We start from the raw sequence: 15,605 nt of genomic DNA, 5'->3' as shown, positions 1-15,605 counted from the left end.
ATTGTTATTATTATTATTTACTTAGTTATTCAATGGTTGTAAGAACACATTGGACCCTGCATGGGGCTATAATAAATGGTACCATTTGTTTCTATTGGATTTTCTCCTATTTTAATTTAATCTATGCCTTTAGCCTATTGTAAATATTTATTTGATAATTAATACTTTTTTATTACAACGTCAAAGTAGGCCTGTCTTATTATTATTATTTTTTGTTATTATTTTGTCGTTGTTGTTGTTATCATTATTGTAGCAGGGACATAGCCACAGGTGTGGCAGAGTGTGCTGGTGCCACCCAAAGTGGCATCTTGCACCTGAAAATAGATGCCTTCGCGCTCAAGCGCGCAAAAAACTTACACAGGCAAAAGTAATGATGAATGTGTTGAAGGAAAAAAAAAACATTCTAATTATTTGTTAATAAAATAGTGCAACATTATTCTCAGTCAGTGTAGGCTGAAAAAATTAAGATCGCCAGCATTTCAAGGGTGGTTTTGTTTTTAGTTCATTGCTGTGACGCGCTATATTTCATTAAGGCTGCATGAGACTGCGCATCTTGCTTATTTTCTCTATTTTACATACAGAACATATCATACAGTCCAGGTTCTACCGTTCTAGTGAGTGTGGGGCATTGCTTTACAGTGGTAAAGTGGATTATTTCTTGGCAAATTCATAATGATTCACTTTGTTTAGTAATAAATTTCATAGTTATAAAATAACTACATTTCAAGAATATGTTAACACTTTCAACTTTTTAGGATTATTTATTGCATCAAAAGTAATTTCAAAAGTAACATTAAATGTACGTATAAACTGCTTAATTTGTGTGTGTAAACACCAAAGATGCAAAAATTTTAGACCAGAATAGGCCTACTAAATGCAACGGTCAATGTATGTAAACTTATGACCTAAAATGTCTTAAATGACTAAATTTAAGTCTTTTTAAGTTTTTAAATAATTTAAGTTTAACATAAATGATTTAAACTTTAAACTTCAAATTAACAGAGTATGGCAAATAAATTGTTTATTAAATGGAGGTCAGGTGTCTATCTTAATTATAATTATTAAATATTATGACACTATAATTCAGTGGTGTATTGGAGACGACGCACCTTTTAATTAATTAATTTTAAATAAGTGGTTTATCCTAAATTAAATGCAATGGGATCGGTGTGCAATGAATAGTTTGAAAACCCCTGGTTCAGACTAGACGAGCTAGCTGTCTGTGCGCTGCGCTAATAACTTGGCATTTGCTCTTTTCGGTGCTGCCAGATGCATTTATAGTGCATAAAAAATAAAAAAGGTAATTCGGTAAAGCGCGCGATGCGCGCAGAAATAAGCACACTATATGCATATGTCGAATTAAGTTCTCTTTTTCTTTAATCAAGACTTTTCCATTCGAGGAATTACAGTTATTAATAGCTTAGTCCTTATAAACGATCAGTTTATAAAATACACAATTTACGGATCAAGCCTAATGAAGAATAAGAAGAATATGCAACGCATTATGATCCGAATGATCAGAGCGCATTTATATAAACTATATATTTTATATAATCCACAAATATTAAAAAACATTATACATTTAAAGTAATGGAACATTATATGTTATAAAATCTAAACTATTATTTAGGCTACAGGCTAAATAAAGGCGCCTTTTCGGGGCTGTTCATCGCGTGCGTCAAAGAAAAGACATGACACAATCTCTATAAAAACTTGTTGTTTATTTACAATATCTAAAGGGATATAAAACATCTAACATGCATCTCCATTCTCAACGAGTTTCTGTGTTCTGCATCCTTCACAGACCGAGGTCTCATTCCGAGGTAATCTGTAAATATTCTCATTTGGTTCTGGCACATTCTTGATTAAAGGTGAAACTGACCGGCGCAACGGATGATTTGTCATCTAGGGTGACTACAGTTATAATAGGCCTACAGGTTATGGAACTATTTCACTTTAATTTCATATTATTATTTTATTAAACAAACAAACCAGTTTTTGTTTTGGCTCTGCATGCAGCGTATTGGATCTTTCAAGCATTGCACTTCAAATGTTATTCCTTTTTTTTTAATTGTATTTTTAATATTTTTAATTATTCAACACAAAATTGGTTCTAAACAGATACATTTTCCTATAGGCTATGATGAAGTGTATATTTTTGTTCACACAGGTCCTATACAAAACTGTGTGGATGGATGATTTGTTTCTCCGTGAAAATCACTCATTTAATAAGCAAAACAGGCCAAAATGTTGTTTAGCTTGCGTCAAACTGGATGGACAATTTACAAACATATTGAATACAAAGACTGGTTATTTTATGCAATGAGGGACAATATAGGCCTATAACAAATTAAAGAAAATTATTTGCATATTAAAACGAAAATATATAATATAACAACAGATCCTACCTCGTAAGAAATGACTTTAGATAATGTAAATAAGCATCAAGTTTTTTTTTGAGATTGTGTGTCTAATTCAGTAGTGTAGTGCGTTCGCGTGGGTTTCCTCCGCGTGCTCCAGTTTTCCCCACAGTCCAAAGACATGCGGTACAGGTGAATTGGGCAGGGGCGCCCCCAAGGGGTGGCCAGGGGTGGCCACGGCCACCCCTCGGTAAACTCTGGCCACCCCTGTGGCCACCCCAATATAATTTTGCTGTTGACATTATTGATTTAAAAGTACTTATAAATTCCCAATATTTAAATAAATAAAATGCAGCCACTAAATTATTGTTGGTGTTACTGATGTAGCTGATTCATTGTCTCTTCCCCTTAGTGCTGTTTCAGTGGCGAATGCTGGTAAAAGCAAACTGACGCATGCGCGCAGAAAACCATTCCCGCGCGCCTCATGCACTCCCGTGTGAATCCCGGTTGGTTGTTTGCATACACGCCGACAAAATAGGCGCCGTTCATGCGCCGTGAAACGGAGTAACAGCCTTTTGTGCAGAGGTGTCGGCACGCAGCGAGTTTTGAAAGTCGACTGAAGTTTATATAATATGATGATGATGATGATGATGATGTTACTTTCACTAAGCATGCCTTTAAAGCAGAAAGGAGGGATAATGATTCAGGGAGGTAAGACTTCATAACATGAGTTCTCAGCCATGATCTGGTCTAAGACCACAGATAATTCTATAATACATTTTTTTGTATTATTTAGAATTGTCATAATTAATTTTCATGCAAAAGGTTTCTTAAGTGATCTTGGCATATCACTCCAGTTGTTGTTTTCCAGTAATATTTAGGATTGATTTCTGTTATTTATGTAAAATAATAATTGTATAATAATACTAATATTAATTGTATTTTAATACAATTCTGTGAGTTACCAAACAAATTTCGTTGTATAACTACAATGACAATAACGGTTCTTTACTTTACTTAATACTAATTGTATTTATTTAGAATAAATATAAATAAATTGTTATATTTATTGAATAACAAATCTAACAATTCAAAGGAGGTGGGGTGTATATGGTGGTTCGCCCAGGGTGTCATTTAAACTAGAACCGCCACTACCCTCTCCGATCATCGTTGACAGCACGCACACACCTTCAATAGACAGCAATGGCAATTTAATATTTACCTTAAGGTACAGTTTATCAATAGATGAAGCTGCATAACGAAATGGCTCAAAAAGCAATATGGATAAATTATATTATTAGGTATAGTGCGTGTGTATATAGTAATGCCTTTCATTCAGTTTGTTCATTTTATTTGGGTTATTAATAAACTCATTATTCTTTCATTTATTTTATTTTCGGCTTAGTCCCTTTATTAATCCAGGGTCGCCACAGTGGAATGAACCGCCAACTTATCTAGCACATTTTTACACAGTGGATGCCCTTCCAGCTGCAACCCATCTCTGGGAATAATAAACTCATTAATCTTCATTAATTTTAGACATGGCATATACCGTATGATGTACAATAAAAGCACATAAAAAAAGTTATTTATACAGTATATATATATATATATATATATATATATATATATATATATATATATATATATATATATATATATATATATATATATATATGAAAAGTGTTTTTAAACTAAACATGGATTTTTGTTTGGTTTGCACATGTACTTCCTGAATTATTTCAAGGAATAAATTGCAATATTTCAAGAAAAAGTAATTAAATGAATAAAAACTACATTATTTCATTTACCAGAAACAAAATTATAACATTACACTTAATTCATTATTTTTTTGTGTGCCACCCCAAGATTTGGTTCGGCCTCTTCTGGCCACCCCTGAGAAAATTTTCTGGGGGCGCCACTGGAATTGGGTAGGCTAAATTGTCCGTACCGTATAAGTGTGTATGTGTGGATGTTTCCCAGAGATGGGTTGTGGCTGGAAGGGCATCTGCTGCGTAAAAACTTGCTAAATAAGTTGGCGGTTCATTCCGCTGTGGCGACCCCAGATTAATAAAGGGACTAAGCCGACAAGAAAATGAATGAATAATGTGCAATACTAATTTAAAATACGTATCACTAACCTTATAAGAAGAGCAAATGTCAAATTATTAGCGCAACGCACATGTAGCGAGCTCATCTGTTTGTCGGAACTACTAGACACAATTTTTTTATCAACTATCATGTGTTTAATTAGTTAATTTGAAATTTATTTCATTATTCCAGCAATAATTGTTGAGTGAAAGAATGCGCTAGAAATATGCATTGCAGCTCCCTTTATTGTACAGGCTTATTGCACTTAAACTTTTTTTAGGTTCGGCTCTCGAATTAGTAAGGTTATGAGTAAATGTTATTTAAAATATTTAAAGCCTGCCATCTAGCCTACAATAACAGCAAATTTAATAATAAAAAAATAATAAGACAGGCCTACTTTGGCGTTGCAATAAAATAGTATTAATTATCAAATAAATAATTACAATATATAATTAAAATAGGAAGAAATAAATGAAAACAAATGGTACCCTTTGTTTTTATAGCAGGGCCCAAAGTGTTCTTATTCTGGTTCTGCTAACAACTATTAAAAAGAAAAAAAACACACCAAACAATAAAAACACTAGTAACTGATAATAATAATAATAATAATAATAATAATAATAATAAAAATAATAATAAATTATTATTTTATACAGAGTAGGCTATTATTTAGGCCTACAATAGCTCTAAAACAATCATGTAAACCAGGTGTTCCTCGGAAATGGCTTTCTTTGCTCAGCATCAGGTGCACAGCAGCAAGAAGCTTGGCAGTGAACTATGACCTTATTTTAATGTCAAATGTCTAAGAATTCTGCTGATTTACGTTTTTATTGAATTCATACATACGCAATGGATGTAAGCCTGCTGTGTGTGGTTCAAATGATAGACTATGTAAACTTAGTTAATATATAATTAAATAATAATAATTAAAAGCCTGCGTGTAAGGCTTTTATTTTGAGGGTGACGTCACGAGCGCAGATTTGGTTGACCAATTAGAGGAAAGTGGGCGTTTCAGCACCGCCTACATTTGTAAAATGAATTTTAAAGTCGTTTATCCGTTTTCCTGCCCTAAACCAAAAAACGAAAATCCAGCCAAAATCTCGTTTTTTCGTGAGCAAAAGAAAAACGGAAAAACGGCCGTTTTCTCCATTTCCTTTATTCCGTTTGAAAATGGAAAACAAATTAACAAAACGTACACGGACCGTACACGGACCATTTTTTGACTCATTATTTCGTTTTGGTTTTGTGTTTGTTTTAATATTTCGTTTTAAGTTAATAAGCAGAATAACAGATGAGTTTCCGTTTTTTCTGCCTACAGAATAAACAGAAAAACGAAATATTCATCGTTTTTCTGATGTTTCGTTTTCCGTAATAAAAGGAATAATCAAATGAACGGATGATACACGGACCTTCTCCACACCGTAACTCTCCCGGATGTGGGAAAGACAGTAAAGATGGACTCATCAGAGAACAGTACACTTCCTGACAAAAGTCTTGTCGCTTATCCAAGTTTTAGGAACAGCAAATAATAACTTTTTGATCTCTATATAATAAATAATAACTCTAGTTGATCATTTGAAACCAGAAGTGGAGATTAGTATATTTTGTATATTAGTATATTTTGAGATTAGTATATTTTGCTTATTTTACAAAAAAAAAAAAAAAAGATCATGCCTTGATTTTTAATTATTTATTTAGGACAGTAAGGTCTGACTTTGCTTAAACAAAAGTTTTGTCACTTAACAGAAATAATGTCCAGTATAGAATATAAAGTCATGGTGCAGTGGAAAAATAATGAAGATTGTCTATCACTCCCATGAGGGCTGCATCCATACATCTCTGCAATGACTCAAATAACTTACTAATAAAGTCATCTGGAATGGCTAAAAAAGTGTTCTGGCAGGACTCCCAGAGTCAATCAAGAGTCTTTGGATTCAACTTCAATTCCTCCTCGTCCATCTTTCCACAGACATGCTCAATAATATTCATGTCTGGTGACTGGGCTGGCCATTCCTGGAGCAACTTGACCTTCTTTGCTTTCAGGAACTTTGATGTGGAGGCTGAAGTATCGGGAGCACTATCCTGCTGAAGAATTTGCCCTCTCCTGTGGTTTGTAATGTAATGGGCAGCACATATGTCTTGATACCTCAGGCTGTTGATGTTGCCATCCACTCTTGCACACTCCTTTACTGAATGTAACCCCAAACCATGATTTTTCCTTCACCAAACTTGACAGATTTTTGTCAGAATCTTGGGTCCACATGGGTTATAATAGGTCTTCTGCAGTATTTGTGATGATTGAGATGCAGATCATCAGATGATTCATCAGAAAAATCGACCTTCTGCCACTTTCCTAAATGATCAACTAGAAGTCAAGTTATTATGTGTTGCTCTTAAAACTGGGATGAATGACAAGACTTTTGTCGGATATCGCTTTGCAATATTTCAAGCAAAACTGTGCTATTACTCTGGATGTACTATTAATGAAGACTGGCCAACAGGCTGGTCAAATTTAGCCATGAAACCACCAACACTAAATTGGCCAGAGTTTCAGTTTCATTGTTCAACCCCTGTATGTTAACATAAAACATGAAATTTTGCTTGGATAAATAATTTAAAATATTTTTCAGCAGAACCATACCATTGTTTCTCAATCCTCAATGAATTGTGGGTTTGTACTACGGTCAATTAATATTAGCCTACAGGATTATTCAATATTAAATATTGTAAATACTATACAATATTATATATTTAACCTTCAGCTCAATATGTCTAGAACTGCAACTATTTGACTAATTATCTAAATAACACTGTTTGCTACTAAGGTTTGTGTGACACAGAGTACCAGCACATGTAAATAATCATCTTGTGTTAGTTTTGCTCCAGAAACAGCAGCAGATCTGCTCACCTGTCAAACGAGTGGAACTGCATGGGCAGCATGGCCGCCGCTTCCCTCTTGAGAGCGGGGTCCGGGTGGTACGGCTGTGGTTCGGGTCCCGCCTCTGCTCCCTCCACCGGTGCCGCCACCAGACTCTTCAGGATCTCCTTTACATTGATGCCCTTGTTAGCCTGGCTGATGCTGGAGATGGAGGCAGCCGGTTTAAGCACCTCCACTCCAGGAGGAGACTCCAGCAGGGACTCGCTGGACTTGCGCACCTCAGACGACAGCGTGCAGAGTAGTTCGCTCATGGCGTCGGGCCCTCCGGCGCCACCCACCAGGCCACTGTGGTGGTCTGTGACCAAATCGGAGCCGTTCAGGGCCCCGGTGACCTGCTCCTCCCCAATCCCAGAGTCTGTGTGGGGCAGCGAGGCTTCCAGAGGCAGATCCTCCAGAGGGGTCATGGCTTGACGCTCTCCACGAACACCGTCCGAGAACAACGATGGGTTTTCTGTAATTTTGCACACATGTAAAGGTTATTTTAGAAAGGAAAACTAAAACTCTCACACTTTATTTTAATGCGCAATAAACAAAGCATTAACTAACACAATTACGTAACATCACACCATTTACTTATTACAAAGGGCACACAGTTTTCTGCTGATTTTTTAGCTCAGTCATTGAGTCTATTTATTTACTGATGTGTAAATGTGTGCACATATTAATGTCAGTTTTCACATTCATGTCATTAATATTATTAAATAATATGCAAATATTATGTTATTTCTGTACAATATAATGTCTTTCAGTAGATATGTTACATGAAAGACGGACTTTGCGAATTTTTCCGTCTCTGCGCTTTAGACTTTGCGCCTAGATCGTTAAAAAAAAGCCAGAAGATGCGCCAAACATGGACAAAAGCTCCCATGGAATTTGACGTCGTCCATCTGTGACACTTTCATTATCCTCACAGCAAAGGTAAACAATCTGTAGCGGCAATTTTGCTCACAGCGTGGCTCAATAATAAAACCAGGAAGGAAAAAAAAGGTTTGACACTTCCCCGCGGTCTTTTTAATTTGTTGCACGGATTGCGTCATCAGATTCGGCACTCCTATTAGTTCTTGGATTGACGCTGATCGCAGCTGTTGTCACACTTTGCAGTTAATTGTCCGAAATCTTCTGACACTGCCAGAACTTCATTGAAGGAAAAGTCTGATCACAACAGGCATTAAGCGGCTCTCTGTGATCATGTCAAACCAACGATCAAAGATCACAGATTTTAGCCTAGGACTTCAGAAATCTTTTAGGATTTCCCAAATTTCACTCAGATGACAAAATTGTGGGTGAAATCTCACAGTGTAAGCAGGGCTTTAACCAATTTGAGTTAACATGAAGGATTAGTGTGGATACCTGCATTTTTTGGCTGAATAATAAGATATTAATGCTAATTTGTAATCATTTACGTATTCATAAAAAACTTGCAGTTACCCTTAAATAACTGCTTTTTAAATATTGCAATATTTAATTTAGTATTGACAAATTCATCATCAACAAAGTATGAAAACACAATCATTATGGCATATTATGCAAGTCAAGAACACAGCGTTCGTAGATGTAGTTATAAACTGCTTACTAATGTATATTAACGTAGTTAATGCTTCACAAATGATTAATTAACTATTTAGCTAATGCTAAATATATGATTCATAGTGTGCAGTTGTTATAAAGTGTTAACCGAAAATTAAATCTTGAAATTTCGATCTTAAAAAATAAAAACATAGACCTTAAGAATTGATTTAGTACACTTGTGCATGTAAAAGCCCTGTTTTGTGCAGTAAGTTGACCTGTGCTGGTGGGCGAATTAATCTCCTGTCGGATGCTTCTCCCTGATAGGCTGCTGGATCGGCCAATCTCCCGCTGCGGCTCCAGGATGTCCCGGTATTTGGACACCATCAGGACAGAGATGAAGTAAACGACAGCAAGAGCCAGAAACTGAGCCTGTTTACTGTCATCCTAATGAACAAACAGCAGGGTCAGCAGTCGCTCTTCTGTCCACCTAAACATTCACCTTTCAGGTAAGCAAATGTCTCACCACGTCTCTGAAGACGACGGCCCGCAGACGATTGATGTCCACGTCCTGCAGCAGACGGTCCGGGTCTTTGATGGGGGAAAGGTTACGCGGGACATTCTGGATGACAGTCTGAGTGAGAAAGAGTCCATCAGAAATTATTGTTTTTTTGGTATTATTGTATTTATCTTATTTTTTATCTTATCTTATTTATATTTATATATATTATTATTTATCTGGCAGATTTGTTTGTTTTAATGAAAAACTCCATTGATTCTGATTTATTATTTCTGAAAACAATACAATATTTTGTTTTGCTTGTCTAGAAAATGCTTCTTTTTGAATAATCTGTTTTATTTTATTTTTTTTACCTTTTATTAGGATGGGACAGTGGAGGTTACAGACAGGTAAGTATTGTGAGCAGAGAGGGCAGGCAAAGGACCTCAAGCTAGGAATCGAACTCACCGTGAGCACCACAATGCTACACGTCAGCTCACTTAACCACTAAGCTATTGGCGCTGACTAGAAAATGCTTCTTGATTGAAGAATTGTTTGATATTTGGACTAAAAATAAGACAAAAATTAAAAAAAGAAAAGCCTTTGTCGAGGGCAGGGTTTCTGCAAGTTTCATCAAGTCAAATTCAAGACATTTTAGGACCTTTTTAAAGCCATTAGGAATTAAATTTTTACAATTATACAGGGCTAAACGCGGAGGATTTTTTCCTAATGGCCTGGTTGGACCAATGGAAAAGATTTTTACTTGCCTCAATTTAAAAAAAAGTCTATTAATGTAGTTCTTTCCTAAAATAGTAAAGTATTAAATATTTATATTTTTAAACAATTTTTTATTACATTTAAAATAAACTAATTGTATGCAAATATAGTCTGTCCAGGTCAGTGTGCTCAGCAAGTAACAATTAGTACATGGAGAACTTTTAAGCAAATTTGACATTTAAAACATTCGTTCAAAACATTCGTTAAAAGTTTTATTGAGATGGATTGTTGGTGATTGGATGAGTGTTGGCCCACTTAGTTAGCTTTACATGGGTCATAGAAAAATTAGGACCTGTTTCAAGAGTTCACACTTAGATATTGCTTGATATTAATAGACATGCTGTCCCGGGAGAGAATCCTGAGCTCTGAGATAATTGAGCCAAGGGCTTTCTCCTGCCTGGTCAATGAGCATGTAAGGAGGTACGAGATCAGCTAGTTCTCGAGAGCTCCCCAGGTAAAGGAGAGAAAGGGTGGAAGAAGGGATTCTTCAAAAACGAAGATAAGAGAGTAAGGCGAGATGGGCTATTTATTGTGAGTTTGGCTTATAATTGATTGCGGATGAGAGACCAGCTGCGATCAATCATATCACATGCTCTTCTCGAAATTAGTTTGAAACTACACTTAAAATGATTTAAGACCTACAACACAATATTTCAGCAAATTTAAGACTTTTTAAGGCCTAATATATTATATATTTTTTTAAATTTCAGACATTTTAGCCTTTTTTGTTAAGTTTTTTTACATTTAAAACAAAATCTAATGTTGCAAAATAAGATGCAATTTACATATTGCACACTTTTTTTATTATGATGCCTATTTTTACTTAAAACAATTAGCAAATATGGAAATCAATTAAACACAATTTACATAGACTTTATGAATGCAATAAATACAAACAATAATTTCTTATATTTTTTTGAGCCCTTAAGCATACAGATAGTTTTAGGATGTAAATACTTTATTCTAGAAAACTCATTTAACAAACATTTTAATGCAGAGGAATCAGGTAATTGCATCATTGAAGTATTTGAAATGTCAAAAATCTTATTTGTAATCAAATAATAAATTGTTAAGATGGAAAAACTAAATAGAAATATATATTTTGGGGGTATTTTGTATTGATGTATGGGATTTAATTTTTGCAATAATTCAATCTTGGTATTGCTATGCAGGAAATAAAAACACAATAACCCCTAAAATATAGCTGTAAATTAAAACAATATAAAAACATGGATAATGAATTTATTTGGTTTTATTTCTACAACATATATATTGATATTGGTAGTGTATCATTGATACCAGGTGTAAACGATGCTTCTGATGTGTTGTTGAAACTCTCTGGTACAAACATGTGGATGCTCTCTGCATGTGTATGTGAGTTTGCTTTTGTGCAGGTGTGTGTGTGTGTGTGTGTGTGTGTGTTTAACCTTGCTGGCGGACGCTGCGGTCTGGAGGTTCTCCTGGGTTTTGCTGATTGGCAGAGAGGTTTTACTGCCTCGGTCTCTCTGCCTTTGCCTGCACTCCAGACAGTTCCTCACTGCTACACAACACACTGACAAGAGAAAAACACATTCACTACAACTCATTAAATTCACAACACACACATAAAAGACACAGCACCACACTTAGGATGAAATGGCAAGGCAAATGAGGGCGGTAAAGTATTTAAAATGTTTTGCTTATGCGTTAAAACTTATGTGTTAGCATTCACAAGTAACACAGAAATATTTTAGAATTTCAAATAATATATAATGTAATATATTTATAAATAAAAATAATATATTATAACAATATATTAATATTATTTTATATAGCTTAAAGAATGTTTTTGTTTTTTGAGATAAAGGTTCCTGGTGTTTTAGCTCAAAAATAATATGGATCATTTATTACACTACTGTCTGCTCTTAATGTCCCTTTTGGCACAAGCAAAAAGACCTTCTTTTGTTTGTGTGTCTCTTTAAATGTGAATTAACTGCTACTCCCTGTCTCCCTAGAAGAGGGTGGTACCTTAAAAGCTCATGACTCTTAAGGGGGTTGCACACCTTGGTCTTGTCAGTTTAAACTCCTTATATACATACTTATGAGCACAGAGACAATAAGCAAGATGTCGGACGAGCCGTCATGTAAGTTTTCAATTCTTTTTTGCATTAACTGTCAAATACAGACAAAGTATAAGATCAAAAATACACTAAAGTTCACATGATGCTGCTTAGGTCATTGAATGCAAATGATTGAAGAAGGAATTGGATGTGTATCAAGATGCAGCATCTCTTAGACATGAAGAATTTTTTAAATCATGGCTAATAAAAATAAAAATAACACTTTTCTATAGGGAAATGTTATACTGTAAGAAATATCATTATGATAATGCTCAACTACAATATGCAAGTTAACTAAACTATTTTATGTTCAGATACATATTTCTGGAAGAAAATGCAGGACTACAATCAAGGTATTTGAGAGAGTTCAGAAAGAGTGCTGTAGAGAACAACTTTGCAGATCTTTTTCAGACTCAAACAAGCAACATAATGCACAAAATACAGTTGAAAGTGTCAAAACAAAATCCTATACTAGTAATGGAGATAAAAATACAGCTAATGTGTATGAGTTGTGTCCTATGCCTCATATATTTTTAGAAGTATGGTTTGAGTTGATGTTTTTGTTGCCGCACACAGTAAATATCTAGAAACATATATAGTTGAAGTCAAAATGATTAGCGCTCATGTGATCCATGTGATTTTTTTTTTCAAATGTTTCCCAAATGATGTTTAACAGAGCAAGGAGTTTTTTCACACTATTTCCTATAATATTTTTGCATCTGGAGAAAGTCTTATTTTTATTATTTCTGCTAGAATAAAAGCAGATTTAAGGTCAATATTCAACCCAAGCTCATTCTGGAAACGTAGCCCCGCAGACATTTCAGGAGACCGCGATTTACGTGGCCGGAGGTACGTAAGGCCGCGTTTAGTTTTTTTTGAGCGAACGCTGCAGGGCGGTGTGGCGCCGCTCCGCTCCTCCTCTTCGCGCTCGCCGGCCGACGGCTCGCCTCCGAGTGGAGGGCTTTCCTGATGCAACCAGTTTGTCCGCTTAGCTCACAGCGTTGCGTCAGCGGAGCTGAGGCCCCGAAGGAGGAGAGGAGGAGGAGCCGGCCGCGGGGACGACGACCGGGATCGAGTCCGGGGAACAGCTGTTCTGGAAATCAGGTAAGATGAAAAACAGAATCCAAAAAATAAGGGCGAGAACGCGGCGGGATTCAGAAACGCGGTCGAAATCGAAGACGAGGGCTTTTGCTTTTTTTTTTCTTTCTGGATGGTTTTTGCAAACCGTCGCTTGGGTTTAGGGAAGGAGGAGGAGGAGGAGGAGGAAGAGGAGGGCGGCCGATCCGGCGGCTTTTCGCGCAAGAACAGCGCGGGCGCGAACGGCGGGCTACCGAGACGCGAAAAAGCGTGCACAGCGGCCAACTAAAACCGCTCTAATACATACCTCCCGGGACGTAAATCGCGGTTCGCAGAAACGTCCGCGAGGCTTCGTTTCCACAATGAGCCCGGGTTGTCAATTTTATTTTCCCCCTAAGCAATATATATTTTTTAATTGTCTACAAAACAAACCATTGTTATACAATGACTTGCCTAATTACCCTAATTTGCTTAATTCACCTAATAAACCCAGTTACAAGTATACTAGTGTCTTTAAAAATATCTAGTAAAATATTATGTACTGTCATCATGACAAAGATAAAACCTATCAGTTATTAGAAATGACTTAATAAAACTATTATGTTTAGAAATCTGTTTAAAAAAATTCTTTTTTCCAGTAAACAGAAATTAGGGGAAGATATACAGGAGGGCTAATATAACTCTATGCGGTATAAGATGCTTCATACACACCTAATCGCAGGCACTGGCGCATCAGTCCACCTGAAGACATGTTCTTCTCAGCCTCAATCTCGCTGAAGTTCAGAGAACTGGCAAACACCAACACGTCCACCATGGCCATCAGTCTGCTGAGAAACGTGACCGCCGTCTCTGATGACATGCCTTGAGTCGCCTCCACATTCTCAAGCTCCGTCTGTCATGCACACATACACATAACCCAACTCCAGAAGTTTAGAAAAGCATCCTAATTCATTTTCAAAGCAGGAAAATAGGCTGCATCCAAGATCGCCCCATATACCCATATAAAAAGTCCACTATTGCATAAGTGAGGGAGCAGCTAATTAGTGTTGTCCGAAAAATAGTGGACGTTCTTAAAGTCTGTGTGAACTGGAAGTTACAGAGACTTTTATTTCAGTATGCTGATGTACTTTCAACTGAAACGGAATATTAAGTAGGAGGCGGGACTTTCGTTGTTGAACATCATTCGCTCATAGCAAACTAATGATGAGAGTGGCGTGGCTAAGAATACTGTGGGTGAAACCGTCAAACTGACGTCAACAGAGAAGGACTACTAGCCCAAATGCTGGAGTAAAATGTCAGATTTGATTGAAGATTATTTTTATTTACAGTTTATTTCAGTGGATTAATTTGCACAGACTAATTGTTCACCTAAAGAATAACATTGTGCGCTAGAAAAATAAATATTACAAATTTTGTTTTCACACTAATTTTAAGTGCACTAAATTAATCCCAGAATGCACCACAATAACAAGTTCACAACAGATGTTCACTCATAGATATATACACTAGATATCGCATAGGGACCCTGAGCATGCGTCAATAGCACCGCCACATTTGTACAGTGCTCCAAGGAAAAATGTCATGCATAGCTGCGTTTAAAAGAAGACACTTTAGGCTTTCTAGAAATACATGTCTTATCTGTGTGCGTTTTGTATTCGCAGAGTTTCAGCGCATTTTACTGACGCGTTTCTAAAAGCAGTTCACGGAGAGAGAAAAGACAGAATGCCTACCCTGTTTGTTTTCCTTATTTTGCAAAAGCACACACTGCATTTTTTCTTAAAACAAGCAAAATAATCTGCCAATGGGGTAAGCAAATTCATCTTGTTTTTTCTTTTGACGTAAGATTAGTTTTGCTTACCCCATTGGCAGATTATTATGCTTGTTTTAAGAAAAAACTCACTTAATATTGGCATATTATTTCTCAAAACAAGACAATATGTTTTGCTTGTTTAGGAAATTCTTCTTGATTTAGAAATTTTTAGATATTTGGACTAGAAACAAGACAAAAAAATCTAAGCAAGAAAAGCATTTTTTGCAGTGTAGTTTGTTAATTTTTTATAACTGTGCCTTATATTGACCTTATTCTCCGCCGACGAGCGGGCGCTGCCATTTGAATCTTTTTGGCACGAGACTTCCGGTCTCATTCACTTACATTCATTTTTAGACATTAAAAACTGCTCGTTTCGTTGTTTGATGTTGCAAACTGATATTTCCTTGTTGTATTATTCTACTTGGTCTGTATAGTCATGTAAACATTT

At 36.0% G+C, this 15,605-nt stretch overlaps 1 protein-coding gene across 45 annotated transcripts in view; it reads right to left on the bottom strand.

Moving 5' to 3' along the window:
* nbeaa (neurobeachin a) overlaps positions 1–15,605 on the bottom strand; it is a 340,332-nt gene that overhangs the window by 55,276 nt on the left and 269,451 nt on the right. For all 45 annotated transcript variants that reach the window (XR_012385897.1, XR_012385898.1, XR_012385900.1 and 42 more), the window contains 5 exon segments: positions 14,059–14,239; positions 11,599–11,723; positions 9,422–9,529; positions 9,174–9,342; positions 7,360–7,840 (listed from right to left, as the gene is read on the bottom strand). Coding sequence is in view for 40 of the 45 variants with exons in the window: in XM_073913943.1 (XP_073770044.1) it covers positions 7,360–7,840; positions 9,174–9,342; positions 9,422–9,529; positions 11,599–11,723; positions 14,059–14,239 (1,064 nt within the window). In the remaining 5 variants the exon portion in view is untranslated.

Source organism: Danio rerio, chromosome 10, assembly GCF_049306965.1.
Source record: "Danio rerio strain Tuebingen ecotype United States chromosome 10, GRCz12tu, whole genome shotgun sequence".
Lineage (NCBI taxonomy): Eukaryota > Metazoa > Chordata > Actinopteri > Cypriniformes > Danionidae > Danio > Danio rerio.
Note: the sequence above shows the minus strand (reverse complement) of the source record. Positions and strands in the feature narration are given on the sequence as shown.